Source organism: Aedes aegypti, chromosome 1 (genome assembly GCF_002204515.2).
Source record: "Aedes aegypti strain LVP_AGWG chromosome 1, AaegL5.0 Primary Assembly, whole genome shotgun sequence".
Classification (NCBI taxonomy): domain Eukaryota; kingdom Metazoa; phylum Arthropoda; class Insecta; order Diptera; family Culicidae; genus Aedes; species Aedes aegypti.
Genome location: NC_035107.1, coordinates 40,402,468 through 40,418,439, shown reverse-complemented (window position 1 = coordinate 40,418,439; position 15,972 = coordinate 40,402,468). Strand labels below are relative to the sequence as shown.

At 37.8% G+C, this 15,972-nt stretch overlaps 1 protein-coding gene across 1 annotated transcript; it reads left to right on the top strand.

Moving 5' to 3' along the window:
- Positions 1–1,042: 1,042 nt before the first annotated feature.
- Positions 1,043–2,457, top strand: LOC5563873. Its single transcript, XM_001648139.3, has 2 exons — positions 1,043–2,066; positions 2,132–2,457. Exons 1-2 carry the CDS (start codon positions 1,071–1,073, stop codon positions 2,360–2,362), a joined length of 1,227 nt encoding a protein of 408 aa, XP_001648189.3. The 5' UTR covers positions 1,043–1,070; the 3' UTR covers positions 2,363–2,457.
- The last annotated feature ends 13,515 nt before the right edge of the window (positions 2,458–15,972 follow it).

Genomic DNA, 15,972 nt, shown 5'->3' with positions numbered 1-15,972 from the left:
TAAGACCGGTAGTCCTCTACGGGCATGAGACGTGGACTATGCTCGAGGACGACTTGCAAGCTCTTGGGGTTTTCGAACACCGAGTGCTAAGGACGATTTTCGGCGGCGTGCAGGAGAACGGCGTGTGGCGGCGAAGGATGAACCACGAGCTCGCCCAATTCTACGGCGAACCCAGTATCGTGAAGGTAGCTAAAGCTGGAAGGATACGCTGGGCAGGGCATATTGCAGGAATGCCGGACAACAACCCTGTAAATATCGTGTTCGCTACGAATCCGGTTGGAACAAGAAGGCGTGGGGCGCAGCGAGCTAGGTGGATTGACCAGGTGCTCCAGGATTTGTAGATCGTGGGTCGCAGTCAAAGATGGAGAGAAGCGGCCATGAACCGAGTGAATTGGCGATGTAAAACCAAATAAATAAATAAATAATAGGAGACCTGACTGAAGCTCAACTATAACAGGCAGGAATGATTGAGCGCTCTCCGTGGCCAAACAGACGACAATCGGTTTATAACGGGAGACGATGGTAGTGAATTTTACTAGATTATGTTTCATCTTTTCAGTTGCATGATGTATGTTAATATATGGTTTAGCGCCCCATGAAAAATACCAAAACCCATCAGCCGAAACGTCGGGAACGTAGGAAACATCGCTTTTAAAATACCAGACTGAGCCTACCGAAAAAATTAAGCAAACCGGCCACAAATTATACCAATTTTGCCACAACTCTGTGAAACATATCATTATTAACTAAATTGTCATGAATTTTGGTCTCAAAATTTGATCATAAACTGAACGATGGTGCAAAATACTTTGTATAAGGTTACAGAGTAGATACACTGTAGTATTGAAATCTTAACGGAATGAGAAAATTCTTCTGATTATTAAAACAAAGAAAATGATTAATACCTCCTTATAATCATTTGTACACCCTCGTTTGCACTCCAACAGCGAAGCTCTACACTGTTGACCGTTTGATCTTAAATTATAACCTTCCTCGTTTTTGCATTTTCAATCAGCTGACCCGCAAGTAGCGGCTCGTGCAATCTAGTTCCATTCTTCACCTCACCGAAAATGGATCATTTTCGCAAAGCCGCGACCAAAGTGCGCCTCCAGTACCGTATCCTTAAGGTCATCTACTGGCACTACGAACCGGACAAGGACTACTATCGTTTGGTGAACATTTTTCTCGCAATTTCGGGAATTTACTACACTCCTACCAAATTTTGGCACCAGATTGCTTGGGGCTTGGTGCAGGCTATTTCTGTTTGCCACTATTTTTTGACGTTGACCCATTTCATTGAGGCGCTGATGGATTGGCCCCATCTGGTGCCGATTATTTGGAACTTTGTCGAATTTTTCATGATGTGCACGGCTTTGGGTAAAAGTCACGTTATATGCTCCCACATGGATTCTATATTGGAGACCCAGAGATTTGTCAACCGACGGCAGGCTTCTTCCGGGAATGCTGCTGAGGATGCGAAAGCTCGGGAAGTGCTTTTCAAAATTATTCAAACATTACCTGGGACTTTGATATGGGTGGTTGGGAACGTTATTATATTAGCTGCTATTACGATTGGTCCAGATGATCCGCTCTTCGGACAGTCGCAGCTTTTTCATAGACATCTCAGCGGATGGAAAGCGAGAATTGCGCATATCATTTTCAACTCCACTTTGTTTCCCATATGGGTTGGAAAAACGTACTGTTCAACCATTTTGATATCCTGCTTGTTGATGGGACTGAAAACTGAGCTAACACTTGCAACGCAAAAATTTGGCTCTGTTTGTGACAATTTCGAAAAGTTGGGCATGGAAAGATTCCAGGAATCCCTTTTGGCGTGCATCAAACAGCAAATGCTTATACTGGATCAACTTCTGAAACTGCAGTCACTGGTGCGGTTCGACTTTTTGGTTGTCTACTATGGAGCATTGGTCACGATCGGATCGCTCATATTCATTCCTACGACCGATGGCCTCACGATAGGAAGCTTCATCCTAACGCTGGGGATTACGGTGTTCTTTATCGAAAGCTACTTGTGGTGCTGGCTGGTGGAATCGTTCCGAAATATTGTGAGATGATCTAGATCTACTAAGCAGACATGCCAAGCTTCTGATTTTGGAATTCATGCTTTCAGAACGACACAATCGAGGAGAAGATTATGGACGTGATAGTTATGATTCCACATGATCCGTCTCGTCATTCGGAGTACATTCGGCTTCGGACTCAGCTGATGATAATGAAGATCGGTACCCGATTCAGTGCCAAGTTCAATTGCGGAGGAGTTTTCGATATCACCGTTGAAGCCGTTGGGAAACTGCTGAACATCACGTACTCGTTGGTTACCTTCTTGCTGAATTTCACATAATGAGTGAAATAGTGCTAGTGCTAGAATAGTATGTCCCCTAATGGATTGTTAAAGTGAATAACATTTTGTGGAAAAAATATAAATTGATCATGAACTAGAAATTTCAAATAGTCAGAACCAAAAGTAGATTCGAGTACCGTAATCCGGGGGCAAATTGATCACTAGAGTGATACAAATTTTGAAATTTTAGCTCCCCTATGTTTAAACGATTTATATTATGGTTAATAGCATCCTCCCAAAGTTTGAAATGATTCGGAAGAAATTTGACTATGCACAAGCCATTTGAAATTTATATGAAGATTACTATGGAAAACGCCAACTTTTTGTGTTCAGGCCTCTATGTCTTCGACATAATATTTTATGGAAAAGTGAACAACCTCTGCTCTTGTGAAATCCTTTCAGCTACAACTTTGCTGAAGACCACATTTTGATAGGACTTAAGGATAAATTGCTATTCTTAATCATAATCTGGGTTTGCATCTTGCATGCTCTACCAACTGCTCAGCAGGCAACATTGGTGCTCCTGGCGGGAAGAATAGATCAAAGTAATCCAGGCTACTATGTTCTACAGCAAAACAACAGTGTTGCTCTGAAAGTAATTGAATGATCATCACAGCATGATTTAGACTTTGTTATCGATAATAACAAATTATCCTTACGTCCCATCAACATGTGGTCTTTGGCAAAGTTGTAGCTGGGAAGATTTCAAATAAGTAGAGTTTGTTCACTTTTACATAAATTATTATTACGAGCAGTTAAAGGACTAAACACAAAAGGTTTGTATTTTCCATAGTAATTTCCATAGAAACTTCAAATGGCCTGGGCACAACCAAATTTATTCCAAACCACTTCAAACTTTGGGAGAATGATTTTCATCATAATTGACACCGTTTAAGCATAGGGGAGCAAAAACTTCGAAATTTGCATCAGTCTATTGATCACTGGGGTGAATTTGATCAAGTCGGTACCAAATAGCATTTCCTTTCAAGGAGACTTAATACTTCGTTGGCATTACAGAAATTCAATGTTTTTTTAGTTTATAGATGTCTAATTATGATTTTAAACTATTTTAATTTTATTATGGTCAGTTTTGCATAGAAATATTCACAGTTTTTGAAGGTATTAGCAATACTGCCGGAAATGTCTGCTGGTGCTAAGCCTTCATGCAAACTAATTATTACCTTTAATTGTTATTTTTCATTAATTGATCGATCCCACGCAACAGATAATGTTTAGTTTTGGCTTTTGACACTTTGAGGCCCGGTACTCACGCTGTCACATCGCAGCAAACTAGATGTTGGTCACACGAACAGCAGCGACATTAGCATTCTTAGGTTAATTCTTCTACTCTTTTGAACGACAAGTTCATCCTCGTTTTTTCACTTCCAGCCTTTAAAAATTTATAGATAACTTCTCTTTAACCTTCTCTTTAACCTTGGGTCTTTTTCGACCCATTTCAAAATTCAAATCAATGTAACTTTGGATTGTAATAACCTACCAACTTGAAACCTTCTGAATATTATTTTTTTTGTGGGAAATTTTGTTTTTGTGAAAACTCAAGAGCTTCCATAAAAAAAGTTACAAATTGTGACTTAGGGTCGTTTTCGACCCGAAAATTCAAACAGCTCGCAAAAATCAGTGTGTTGACCGAATTTAGTTCTGTTGGGCTTAAATGAAGGGCACACATGTCTAGTTTCAGAAACCCTCCCGGAGATCCGGATTTGGTCACTGTGGTCCCTTTAGATACCTTTACTTTAACGACCTGTAGTTCCGTAACTAACCAAGTAATCTGAACCGTCCTCATATTGTTGAATTGGTATTCACGTGGACTGTGAATAGAGATTCTCAAATCACTTAGCTATTCATATCCGGTTCCGGAAACCCGGAACATCCGAAAAGTAAGTTTCCATCGCAGTTCTGTATATGTAATTCACATCGGCACTATTCGGTTGATGGATATTTTGGCATATTTTTTTCCTGTGATAAGAAACCAATTACCGGTGTACATTTCCTGAAAAATTCGGTCCAGTATGGTCCATGCGGAACCGGTTCCTGGAGTCCCGGGAGGGGGCCAATCTGGACAATTCCATGAAATTACTCAGATTTGAACCCCAAAACCAAATCAATTGTGTCCAATTCTTTACGATTTTTTATGTTTAGATGTATTTTGCCAAAAGAATGAATGAATGGTTATTCTGGTCCTTTTGAAGCACCGGAATATCCACCGGGAAACCCGTAATATGGGATCACAAAGTATTAGCACCAAAAGTAAGCATGCGACGGCTCAACCTTCATGATTTTCCATCCCTGTGACTCTGCTAGTTCAATTATTGATGAATGACCACTTTGGTTCTTCTGGCCCATCGAAATAACCCAGTAATGGCCACCGGAAATGCCCGTATTGTGGGGCATTTCAGTTTTTGTACCAAAACTAGGCATGCGACGGCTCAATCTTCATGATTTTGAATACCTGTGACTTTAGTAGTTCAATTGTTGATGAATGACTACTTGGGTTCTCCCGGGCCATCGAAATAACCCAGGAATGGCCACCGGAAACACTCGTATTGTGGGACATTTCAGTTTTTTGTGCCAGAACTAGGCATGCGACGGCTCAATTTTCATGGCTTCGAATTCCTGTGATTCTGCTAGTAAAATTATTGATTAATGACCACTCTGATTAATTGTTATCACGAAATAACCAGAACGATTTCATTTTTTTTCACATATTTTACATCTCAATATTTCCAAATTGACTTTTGTGTCTGCGAACATCAGGTTTTATTTTTGGTCACAATTAGCCAGAATAATTATACATCTATAATTGAACTTGAAAAGTCACAGGTATTCAAAACCATAAAGATTGAGCCGTCGCATGCCTAGTTTTGGTACAATAACTGAAATGTCCCACTATACGGGTATTTCCGGTGGTCATTCCTGGGGTTTTTCGGCGGTAAACAATTATCCAGAGTGGTCATCCACTTATAATTGAACTATAAAAGTCACAAGTATTATAAATCATGAATAATGAGCCATCGCATGCCTTGTTTCGGTTCAACGACTTAAATATCGCACAGTATGGGTATCTAAAGTGTAATTCTTGGGTTATTTTGGTAGTAAAGAAGAACCAATGCGGTAATTCATCTATAACTGAACTAAAAAGTCACAGGTATTCAAAAGCATGGAAATTGAGCTGTCGTATACCTAGTTTTGGTAAAAAAAACTGAAATGTCCCACAATTTTTGGTATTTTTGGTCACAATTAGCCAGAATGATCATACATCTATAATTGAACTTGAAAAGTCACAGGTATTCAAAAACATAAAGATTGAGCCGTCGCATGCCTAGTTTTGGTACAAGATCTTAAATGTCTCACAATACGGGTATTTCCAGTGGCCATTCCTGGGTTATTTCGGTGGGCCAGGAGAACCAAAGTGTTCATTCTTCAATAATTTAATTACCAAAGTCACAGGTATTCAAAATCATGAAGATTGAGCCGTCGCATTCCTAGTTTTGGTACAAAAACCGAAATGTCCCACAATACGGTTATTTCCGGTGGCCATTCCTGGGTTTTCTGTTTCTGTTCGGGATGAACCACCGCAACCAGTTTTCTTTGATCTTTTGTGGTATACCCGTGTCCTTTGTTTGGTGCATGTCGTTCTACTCCATTGCTATTGAGAAATAATGAAGTACCGTAAATTCGGGTGAAATTGATCACTGTGTCACACGATTTTATTTCCCTCTAATAGAGCACAGAAATCAATGCAACCTATGTAAATGAACGATGTTTGTCTTAACTGTTGTCGAATTGCATGTTGTGAAGCTTTTTGTGCTTAGGAATATTTTTTTCTATGAAAATAATTGAAAATTCCATAATCGTGTTCTGTGTGCTATTGGCAGACATCAATAAACTTATACAGGTATGTTCCGTTTTTATCACGTTCCGATTTTGTCACGTTCCGATTTCGTCAACAAATTATTCTCTTTTTATCAACACAATTTTTTTTTTTATTTTAGTTCTCAAAATGTTTTGATTATAAACTAAATACTTATTTTGAAGCAATTGAAATGCTTTTTAATAGCCTCAGAGTTGAATTTTCGTCATTTTGTTAACATTGAGCATCTACGATACATGGTAGATGTCAAGTCATATACGATTTAATAAGGTTTGACTTCTTCTTATGTAATTATTCAACTGGAGTTTTCAAACGTAGCATGTTCTGTTGGATAAAATTGGTTCATCTTTCAACAATCGAGAGTTGCTCTGGCCACGTCCTTGCAACAACGTACTTAAAAGAGTTCCAGAGACCTCTCCTTTTTCTTATATAATATGGCTTAAAAGAATTTTCTATTTAAATATGATAGACATAAATACTCCCCCTATAGTATGAATTTTGTATGAAAATAAAAAATAATTTGTATGCCACTTAAGATACCTCGAATCCCCCGCCTCCTTTACCGCTTACATGATTAATGGACGATCCCATACATGTTCAGCTCTTTTTGAACTCAATGTTGTGTGCAACGGCAAGAGGTATGATCAAGTTTATTTTATTCTTAAGACTGTCGACCTTGTCATAGTTTGGACATTGCCTTCTATCTCTCAAACTCGATAGCATTGCACAAATTATAGCAAACAGCAATTGATTAGATCCTGTTCGAAAGGATAGGAGAAGAGGTCCAGCAAAACTAAGAAATTTGTAGAATACTTGTTTTTAATTAATTTTGTTTCGTGGGTTACGGCTAATCAGCTGAGTGGAAGTTTAACAACTACCGAAAAACTAAACATTATGTATAGTATGCATTTGTCCATTCAATCCAATCGCAGAGTATATGTAATGTTTAGTTTTTCAGTAGTTGTCAATCTGTAGATGATTTTGTTGCCTGAACGGGCTGATAGACTTACATGATTATTTCACTCTTGCATTGGTCAAATGTTCTGCCGTGTTTGAGTGAAGGAAACGATTTGGAAAATTATCTGTAATAACTGTGTTGGTTTTCCAGTGACAGTTGGTGACAGGTTCCCTTATTTGTACTCAACAAAAAACTACAACTTAAGTTAGTTTATTGCCAGTCTATTTGTGATCTTACGTAAAATTCCAAACGCAATGATAGCGGAACGACAACGGAAAGCGGAACCGGTTCACCACCATGAATCACACCATCTTAACTGAGCTGTCAGCGAACGAAAGTGAACCAAGTCTGGGTCGACAAGCATGCTACAGTTCATGCTGGCGAACTGGTTCCGCTTTCCGTTGCCGTTCAGCTATCATTGCGTTTGGGCCTTAAAGCTAAAAGGCGATGGTGTTGCTGTTCTAGAATTGGAGTTCTTGATTCCGGGGTTTTTTTTTTTTTTTAATTTCTTTATTAGTATCATTCCAAACATTAAATTCATTATTTCTTATATCTAGGTGTTCTGTGTTATTAGACAACACTATCATCCTTATTTGGTAAAACAAATCTAAGATTTTATTAACATTTTGTTAACAACATATTACATTTCATTTGCCGTAGCAGTTCAGATCTTGATTCCGGGGTGATTTTGATCAGTTACTGCGATAGGTTTCATAAATTAAAGAGATATGTTATTCACTAAATTTGAATTCAAGAAATCCGATTCAAAACTCAAAAAATCAATTTTTTTTTTATAAATCGGTGAAATTTAGCATTAAATGTTGTTAATTGCAGAATACATCACATTAAACGCCTAAAGGTATGCAATTTTCTTCGAAATTAGTAACTTGCTCACTAAATGAACATGGTTTTTCTCTGAAAATTAATTTTAATCCTCAATGCTAATTAAAAACTGGGTTCACTGAACATATCTGGAATGTATGGAACAGTTTATTTAAATGGTGTCTTTATACAGACCTGAAAAGTATTGATTGTATGAAGAAGAACCCTTCAACAGTTCATAAAACATTTCCTAAAAATTCTGTTTTCCATGGTATAATTATCTTGAATATCAAACCGAATTCAGGAACATTAAGCGCAGCTATCAGGTAAAGCGACATCTCATAAATTGTGATAATTGAAATCGGATCATAGCTCTCTTGACAGTTTATACATGATGGTACGGGAATGATCAACTTCTCCCCACTGATCAAGTACACCCCGAATTACGGTACCATGACAAAAAAAAACTCTCAGTTGATAGTTGCGGCAGTGTATATAAGAACACTAAGATGAGAAGAAGGCTCTTTCTCAGTTGGGATGTAATGCCATAAAGAAGAAGAAAAAGAAGAAGAAGAAGGATGAGGATGAACAGTAGAAAAAGAAGTTGTTTCTTGTTTAATCTTTCTTTTAAAAAAATGATCAGCGTGCCTCACTTCCTTGTAGTTATTTTGACAAATATGGTGTACCTTGTGATGCATAGGGCATTAATGTGATTATCGTTTCAATATTCTATATTACTTTTATTGAAATTCTAACTAAGAAAACTAAAACTATCAATGATTTATATCAAAATCATATTGATTGATAGGAATCTGCAATCAACTTTCATTACGAGCCTATAATAATAAAAAATCTAAATGGTCGTCACAGCTCTTGAACGTCAATACTATGCATAATATGATGAAAACGTGTTTTATCCTGACAAAACTGCAATTTTCATTTCAAATTTGTAAAATATTTTGTCTAAGAAAATTATTCCGTTTTTGTCACGGTTCCGTTTTTGTCAACTGAAAATCGCCGATCGTGTTGATAAAAACGGAACATACCTGTAGTTTTAAACAAGGACTTGGACATGGTGTCAACCTGAAAATTTGTAAGGATGCTTGAAATATATCCCCAAAACGAATTTTATCATCAAAACTCGTACCAATTTGTTCATTTTCTTGTAATAATTGAATTTTTTCATTGATATCAGAAGATTCCTTCAGAAATTGCCTACACTTAGGCGTTTTCTGCGGTATTGTTGAAAATTAATTGTTTATTATTTCCATAAATTATGCATTGTTAAGAATTTGGCAAGCATATTTGGATTCAGGAGGCTCAAATTATATAAGTAAAGTTGTTTTCAAAACTAACAATAATGGTTTTGACAGGTGATCAATTTCACCCCGAAATGGAATTCCTTGATTTTTTATTTTAGAGACGATTTTCAGCACTAAAATCACAACTGTATGAAAATTTGAGTATATAGATCAATAAGGCTCACTGTCATACTTGTTTTCCTGCATTAAGTTGTTTGGAATTGGCAACATCATAGAAAACAGACATGGAAAACAGTGAAAAGTGATCAATTTCACCCGAAATTACGGTAGTCGTTTTTTATACAAATATCATTCTTTACCATTTTGCATAGAGCCTCTTTAGAAAAAGATACCGCTATTTATACCTTTTGGAGAAAACAGTTTGTCACCATTAAACTCTCAAAAGCGCACCCCTCAATCTAGTTCGGCCACTAAGCTGGTTGAATGATACTGATTTTGACCATGCATAGGTACTCTAGCGTGTCAAATTATTGCTTCTACTTATAAGGTTCAAAGTCGTTTTTAGAAACTGTTAACAGGTTTCATACCATGAAACATTTAGATTCCTTGAATCAAAAAGCTTATTTTAGAAGTTTAGAGGTCTGCTACTCCACTGATTCGGAATCGTTTCCCTCCTAGATATCGAAAGATAAACTCTTGTCTCATGAGTTGAAACCAACCTCAGATGCTGATTGAGCCATTTTTTCACATCGACCTCTTCATTATCTAGGACAAATAGGTGGGTCTTAGTACCTTGTTACTCTTTTATACTCTTCCGACCCTAACTTATAAGTATTCACAAGAACAGATACAACAAGAGTACAAGATGGTAGATCTTACCCCGTAACGCACCTCGAAAAGGTGATCTACCCGCGTTACGGGCAATTCCTGGGTTATTTCGGTGGGCCAGGAGAACTCAAGTGTTCATTCATCAATAATTGAACCACCAAAGTCACAGGTATTCAAAATCATGAAGATTGAGCCGTCGCATGCTTACTTTTGGTGCTAATACTTTGTGGTCCCATATTACGGGTTTCCCGATGGACATTCCGGTGCTCCAAAAGGACCAGAATAACCATCAATTCATTCTTTTGGCAAAATACATCAAAACATAAAAAATCGTAAAGAATTGGACACAATTGATTTGGTTTTGGGGTTCAAATCTGAGTAATTTCATGGAATTGTCCAGATTGGCCCCCTCCCGGGACTCCAGGAACCTGTTCCGCATGGACCATACTGGACCGAATTTTTCAGGGAATGTGCACCGGTAATTGGTTCCTTATTACAGGAAAAAAATATGCCAAAATATCCATCAACCGAATAGTGCCGATGCGAATTACATATACAGAACTGCGATGGAAACTTACTTTTCGGATGTTCCGGGTTTCCGGAACCGGATATGAATAACTAAGTGATTTGAGAATCTCTATTCACAGTCCACGTGAATACCTGTTCAACAATATGAGGACGGTTCAGATTACTTGGTTAGTTACGGAACTACAGGTCGTTAAAGTAAAGGTATCTAAAGGGACCACAGTGACCAAATCCGGATCTCCGGGAGGGTTTCTGAAACTAGACATGTGTGCCCTTTATTTAAGCCCAACAGAACTAAATTCGGTCAACACACTGATTTTTGCGAGCTGTTTGAATTTTCGGGTCGAAAATGACCCTAAGTCACAATTTGTAACTTTTTGTTAGGGACTAAGGAAGGTTAAGTCACATAAATCAGCTCGATTTACAAAATAGGCCCCCAAAAGTCATTTCTTGTGAAATGCTCTTTTTTTCTAGAAACTGCTGTATGAAATTGTACAATTTTCCCACACATTTCAATTCCACATAATCCCATTTTTTTTATTAGCACTTGCTCCATCTGATAGTGTGATCCTTCCATTTCCCATAAGCCTTGAGAACGCATAAAACTAGTTCGTTTCCTCAATCAAACATCTCGACAAATGCCGTAAAAACCGTATCGCCACCGACACAATTATCGGGAAATAATAACAAGAAAGCTCTTGAGCGGTCTCATAATAAGATATTCTGTTGATCTGACCGCTCGCTCCACGGTGAAGGCGACCCCATTCTCCGAAAACACAATAAAGCCATCAAACCAACCAAACATCGAAAATGGGGAGAAAAGAGCGCATCAATCTGTCCCCACACGACGGCAGCCGATGGCGGCGTTGGTCAAACACTCGATTGAATCGCTTTTCCACACCGAGTATTAAGAACGTTATGTTACATTTCCCCGAAAAGCATTGGACCGAATGTAGCAAACAACCGAAACTCATTAAAAAAAAATCAGTCGGGGTTGTGTACAAGACATTACCGCATGACGTTAACTACGCCATGTAATTTGTTGCATTTGAATTTAGGTCAATTGTCATATTTGCAACCTTCCTTTAGTTATAATTCAGAATGTAATGGTTAGTGAATTTAAGAACAGCGAGGAGCTCTTCGTTCGGAGAAGTGCTCCAGTCATCGATATCATCATCGCCACCGTAAATTTGTCGTATTGTCAATTCTTCTTCTTCTTCTTGGCATAACGTCCTCACTGGGACAGAGCCTGCTTCTCAGCTTAGTGTTCAATGAGCACTTCCACAGTTATTAACTAAGAGCTTTCTTTTCCAAAGTTGCCATTTTCGCATTCGTACATCGTGTGGTAGGTACGATGATACTTTATGCCCAGGGAAGTCAAGGAAATTTACATTACGAAATTACCGACCGGGAATCGAACCCAGACACCTTCAGCATGCATGCTTTGTCGCCGCGAACTCTAACCACTCGGCTTAGGAAGGCCCCTATTGGCAATTATTCATAACATATCAGATATTGTATGATGTTACGAGAAGAATTAAGTGATTATAGCAAGTATGTGGTATTAGGAAATATTACACAATTAACTGTTTAGTACACATTTGTTAACCCTGGAAAAGGCCGATTGAATTGCTAGACACAATTTGACGGCACACAGGCTGAAATTCTCCTCGCCCGATGAGTTTTACGGTGGCGATGACAATGAGCGCTTCTACAGGCGGCTTTGGCTGATTTTCTTCAGTCATCTCGTACAAATCTTGCATTAGCGCACTGATTCCTGCAGGGCCGGCTCCATCCCATTACCCCGAACGCCATTACCCCGAACGCCACTACCTCGAATGGGTCACTACCCCGAAAGCCATTACCCCGAATGGGTCATTACCCCGAACGCCACTACCACGAATTAGCCATTAGCCCGAATAGTATGAGATACAATGCAGGATCATGTTTTGCGTGCAAAATTGATGACGATACTGTTATAGAGGATTGACCATTCATGCATGCGTCTCTAATGTAAACTGGTAATTAATGATGTGTTAAATTCGTCGGTAAAATGTTCATCATATATTTTCCCTTCTTTCTTATGTCAGTTATTCTTTCGAAATATCTAGTTGACCACTATCTTCTTCTTTTTCTTTCTGGGACAGTGCCTGTTTTTTAGCTCAGTGGGCACTTTCGCAGTTCAAGCGTTTATTCACAAATTTCATAACGCCAAATATTTCCATTTTTGACACCAATCCACCCCGTCGTAATTATTTTGTACGGAAATTCTATAAATTTTGAATGAGGTGTAACATTTCGATGACAATCACCCACATTCCCCTTCAGCGTTAAGAAATTTGTCAATAGGCTGTCAACAAAACAAGTCCTTCATTGACTTAGCGCTTTCCTTGTCAATTTACCATTTTTGTATGTGTGCCTCTAAGCCCAGGGATGTCAAGGAACTTTTCAGTGCAATAATTCCACCATTGGAGGATTTTGAACCCATACCCTCAATATGGAACAGCTGCGTGCTTGGATTTTTTGATAGTGTTAATATTCCAATTTTGTTTTAACAAAGATTTTCCTTTTTTTATGAATACAGTTTGTGCGATAGCATCACGTTGTTACACTGATTATTCACGTCATAGTTGCAAGCATTTCATCGGAAATTTGCTCTTCTTTTTAAATAAGCTGTTCTTCAGAGCATTGCAGTGCTGCTCACCACTTTTCTGCCATCATCATACATTCACTGTATTGAAACAATCACAACTATTTTTTATGGTTATCTTATTGAAACTCAGCTGAATGATCCCACAAAATAACGAAAGTATTATATATATAATATTTTCTACAAATGACCATTTTTGGGTCTAGGGACGCCTCAAACTTACGATAAAGTGGCCATTTTGTATCTGAACATCTGTGCCAAGCTTATGAGAACGCGTTTTAGAGCACAATTATGTTTGATTCCTACTTTTCGAGAACTGAAACGGTTTAGTATCCAACAAATCTATAGCCGGTTCTTTCGGGCATTACGTCCGAATAGCCACATTCGATATATTTTAAACGGTGCAAAACTCTTCATTTATAATGTTAAATATCAGATCTCAATGATTTATATAAATTAAAATGATTGTCATTGAATATCTCCGGCCACAAGAATATTTCCGAGTTCCTCTGGCTACTTCTAGAAACTAGATATGTGGGCCAGTGAACTGACATAAAATCATTTGAATCCGTTAAGAATTCGCTGAGCGGTGAGGGTTTCAGTATTTTTGCTCTCACTCAGGCCTATACGGGTTAACAGAAGTTTTGATATTTCGTTTAGCATGTGGTGGGTTACGCACTATCAAAGTTACCCGCATTATCAAAGATACCCCGTTTTACGGTATATTTGGGTGACCTTCTATTAGGGTAGAAGTACCAATTATGGCAATAGTGGGAACAAAAAGAGATTTTTCTTATTGTTTCACTAGAATGTAACGGCTAATATGCACAGGAATGATAAATCTATTTATATTTGATGGTAACTAAACCTTAATGAGACCATTCGTGCAATAAGCTTAGAAAAATGAACATTTGAAAATTTTGCCTCACACATATGTCACCTTCTTAGCAGTTTGCTAAAGAACACCCATTACGAAATGTATGTTTTCATCCCGAAAAACTGCTTCAGCCGATAAATGTATGTTGTCTAGTGAGAACAAATGAATAAATGGAGCTAGTGAGCAATGAAATCTACTGTTTTAGGTTGGAAATCGTGCTATTTCCACTATGTTGATAACTGGTACAAAGAATGTATGAGAGTCCAATTGTGGTAATACTCTGGAGGCGGTTTATTTACATTTTTTGATCAGTTAAATAAAAGAAGTAAAGCTATTTTACGGGTGACTTTCATGACGGGACATTTCGGTAAGGCATTATCTTCATGTTTTGTACACAATTACTAAGATTTTTCAATCACACGTCCGAAAACTTTGGCAAGCGGAAGATGCTAATTTCATGGTAGAGAGGGGTTTTCAGTGACACTAGAATTTTTGAATTTTCCCTCTTTTTTCGTTAAAATTATGCACTGGAAAGGTAATGTGAGTTCATTAATGCTGTTTTGTTCTATAATTTGCATTTTCACTACATTTCGACTCTTTTTTGGAAATTAATTTGCTTCCATGAACACATTGCTATAAATTGATTTAACATATATTTGACACATTTTTTTTGGAAACAATTATGAGCAATCACTTCATTACATATAAGCGTTGCATTATCATTCGCTCTGGATGGCGTTTGAGCTCATTTGGTCCAAATATTCGATAGTCCATCATTGGTATACTTTTATGTCGAATGCTAGGAACGCTATTGCCATAATTGGTACAAAGACAATGCTTTTTAAAACCAATTTTTGGAATCTTAAAGTCAATTTAATACTAAAACTGTTTATTTCAACTGTTTCGCAAGGTTTTAAACTAGTAATTAACACCAACAAGTCATGCTTACGTTTTAGAAACGCGGTTCAAACTTGATTTTTATCCATCCTGTTGACATATTGCATCTATAATTGGTACACCTACCCTACCATAGTTTACGAAATAAAATCTTCTAGAAGATCTCAATGCTTGTAGTCAACATCAAAAAAAAAAAAAAAAATGAGTGGAGGAAGTGGGTAGCAGCGTCCAAAACGAAACTTACTACATCCTTATTTTGTGCATATCATAGCCAGAGGCGACTCGTAACCTCAGTTTTTACCTGTTCTACGCATCTAAAAATGCCTTTTTTGACAAATTAAAATCATAAAGCAAATAGTAAATGATTGGAATCTTCCTTTCTATCAAATCTTCACTTGATAGATGCAAATTGGTTGCATAAAATCAAGAATTTCTATTCGTGGAACAGGTAGATTGGAGGTTAGGGAATCGCCACTGATCATAACTATTCTTTTCATAATAAATTCACCCTTCTTTAAAAAATAAGCTGTTCTTCAGAGCATTGCAGTGTAGCTGTGTTAATCTCATCAAAAAAAGAGGACAAACCCAAACAAAACTTATCATGTAAAAGTCGTTTTATGAAAATCTAGCTCCTTTTTTATCTCATAATATTTGAAAAATTCATTTTAAAGCCAAACGTGTTTAATACTCATAAGGAATCGTACAATTCTCTCCACCTAATTAGAGAATTAGTCTCAACATGTTATGGATTCGGGGTAATGGCGTTCGGGGTAGTGACCCATTCGGGGTAGTGGCGTTCGGGGTAATGACCCATTCGGGGTAATGACTTTCGGGGTAGTGGCGTTCGGGGTAGTGTCATAGAGTCGCAGGGCCAATTTTGGAAGCGCGAGCCAATCTAA

Coding starts and splice junctions, on each gene's coding strand:
- LOC5563873 (XM_001648139.3), top strand. CDS start 1,071: ATGGATCATTTTCGCAAAGCCGCGACCAAAGTGCGCCTCCAGTACCGT. Junction 2,067..2,131: donor TGGAATCGTTCCGAAATATT/GTGAGATGATCT, acceptor TCATGCTTTCAG/AACGACACAATCGAGGAGAA.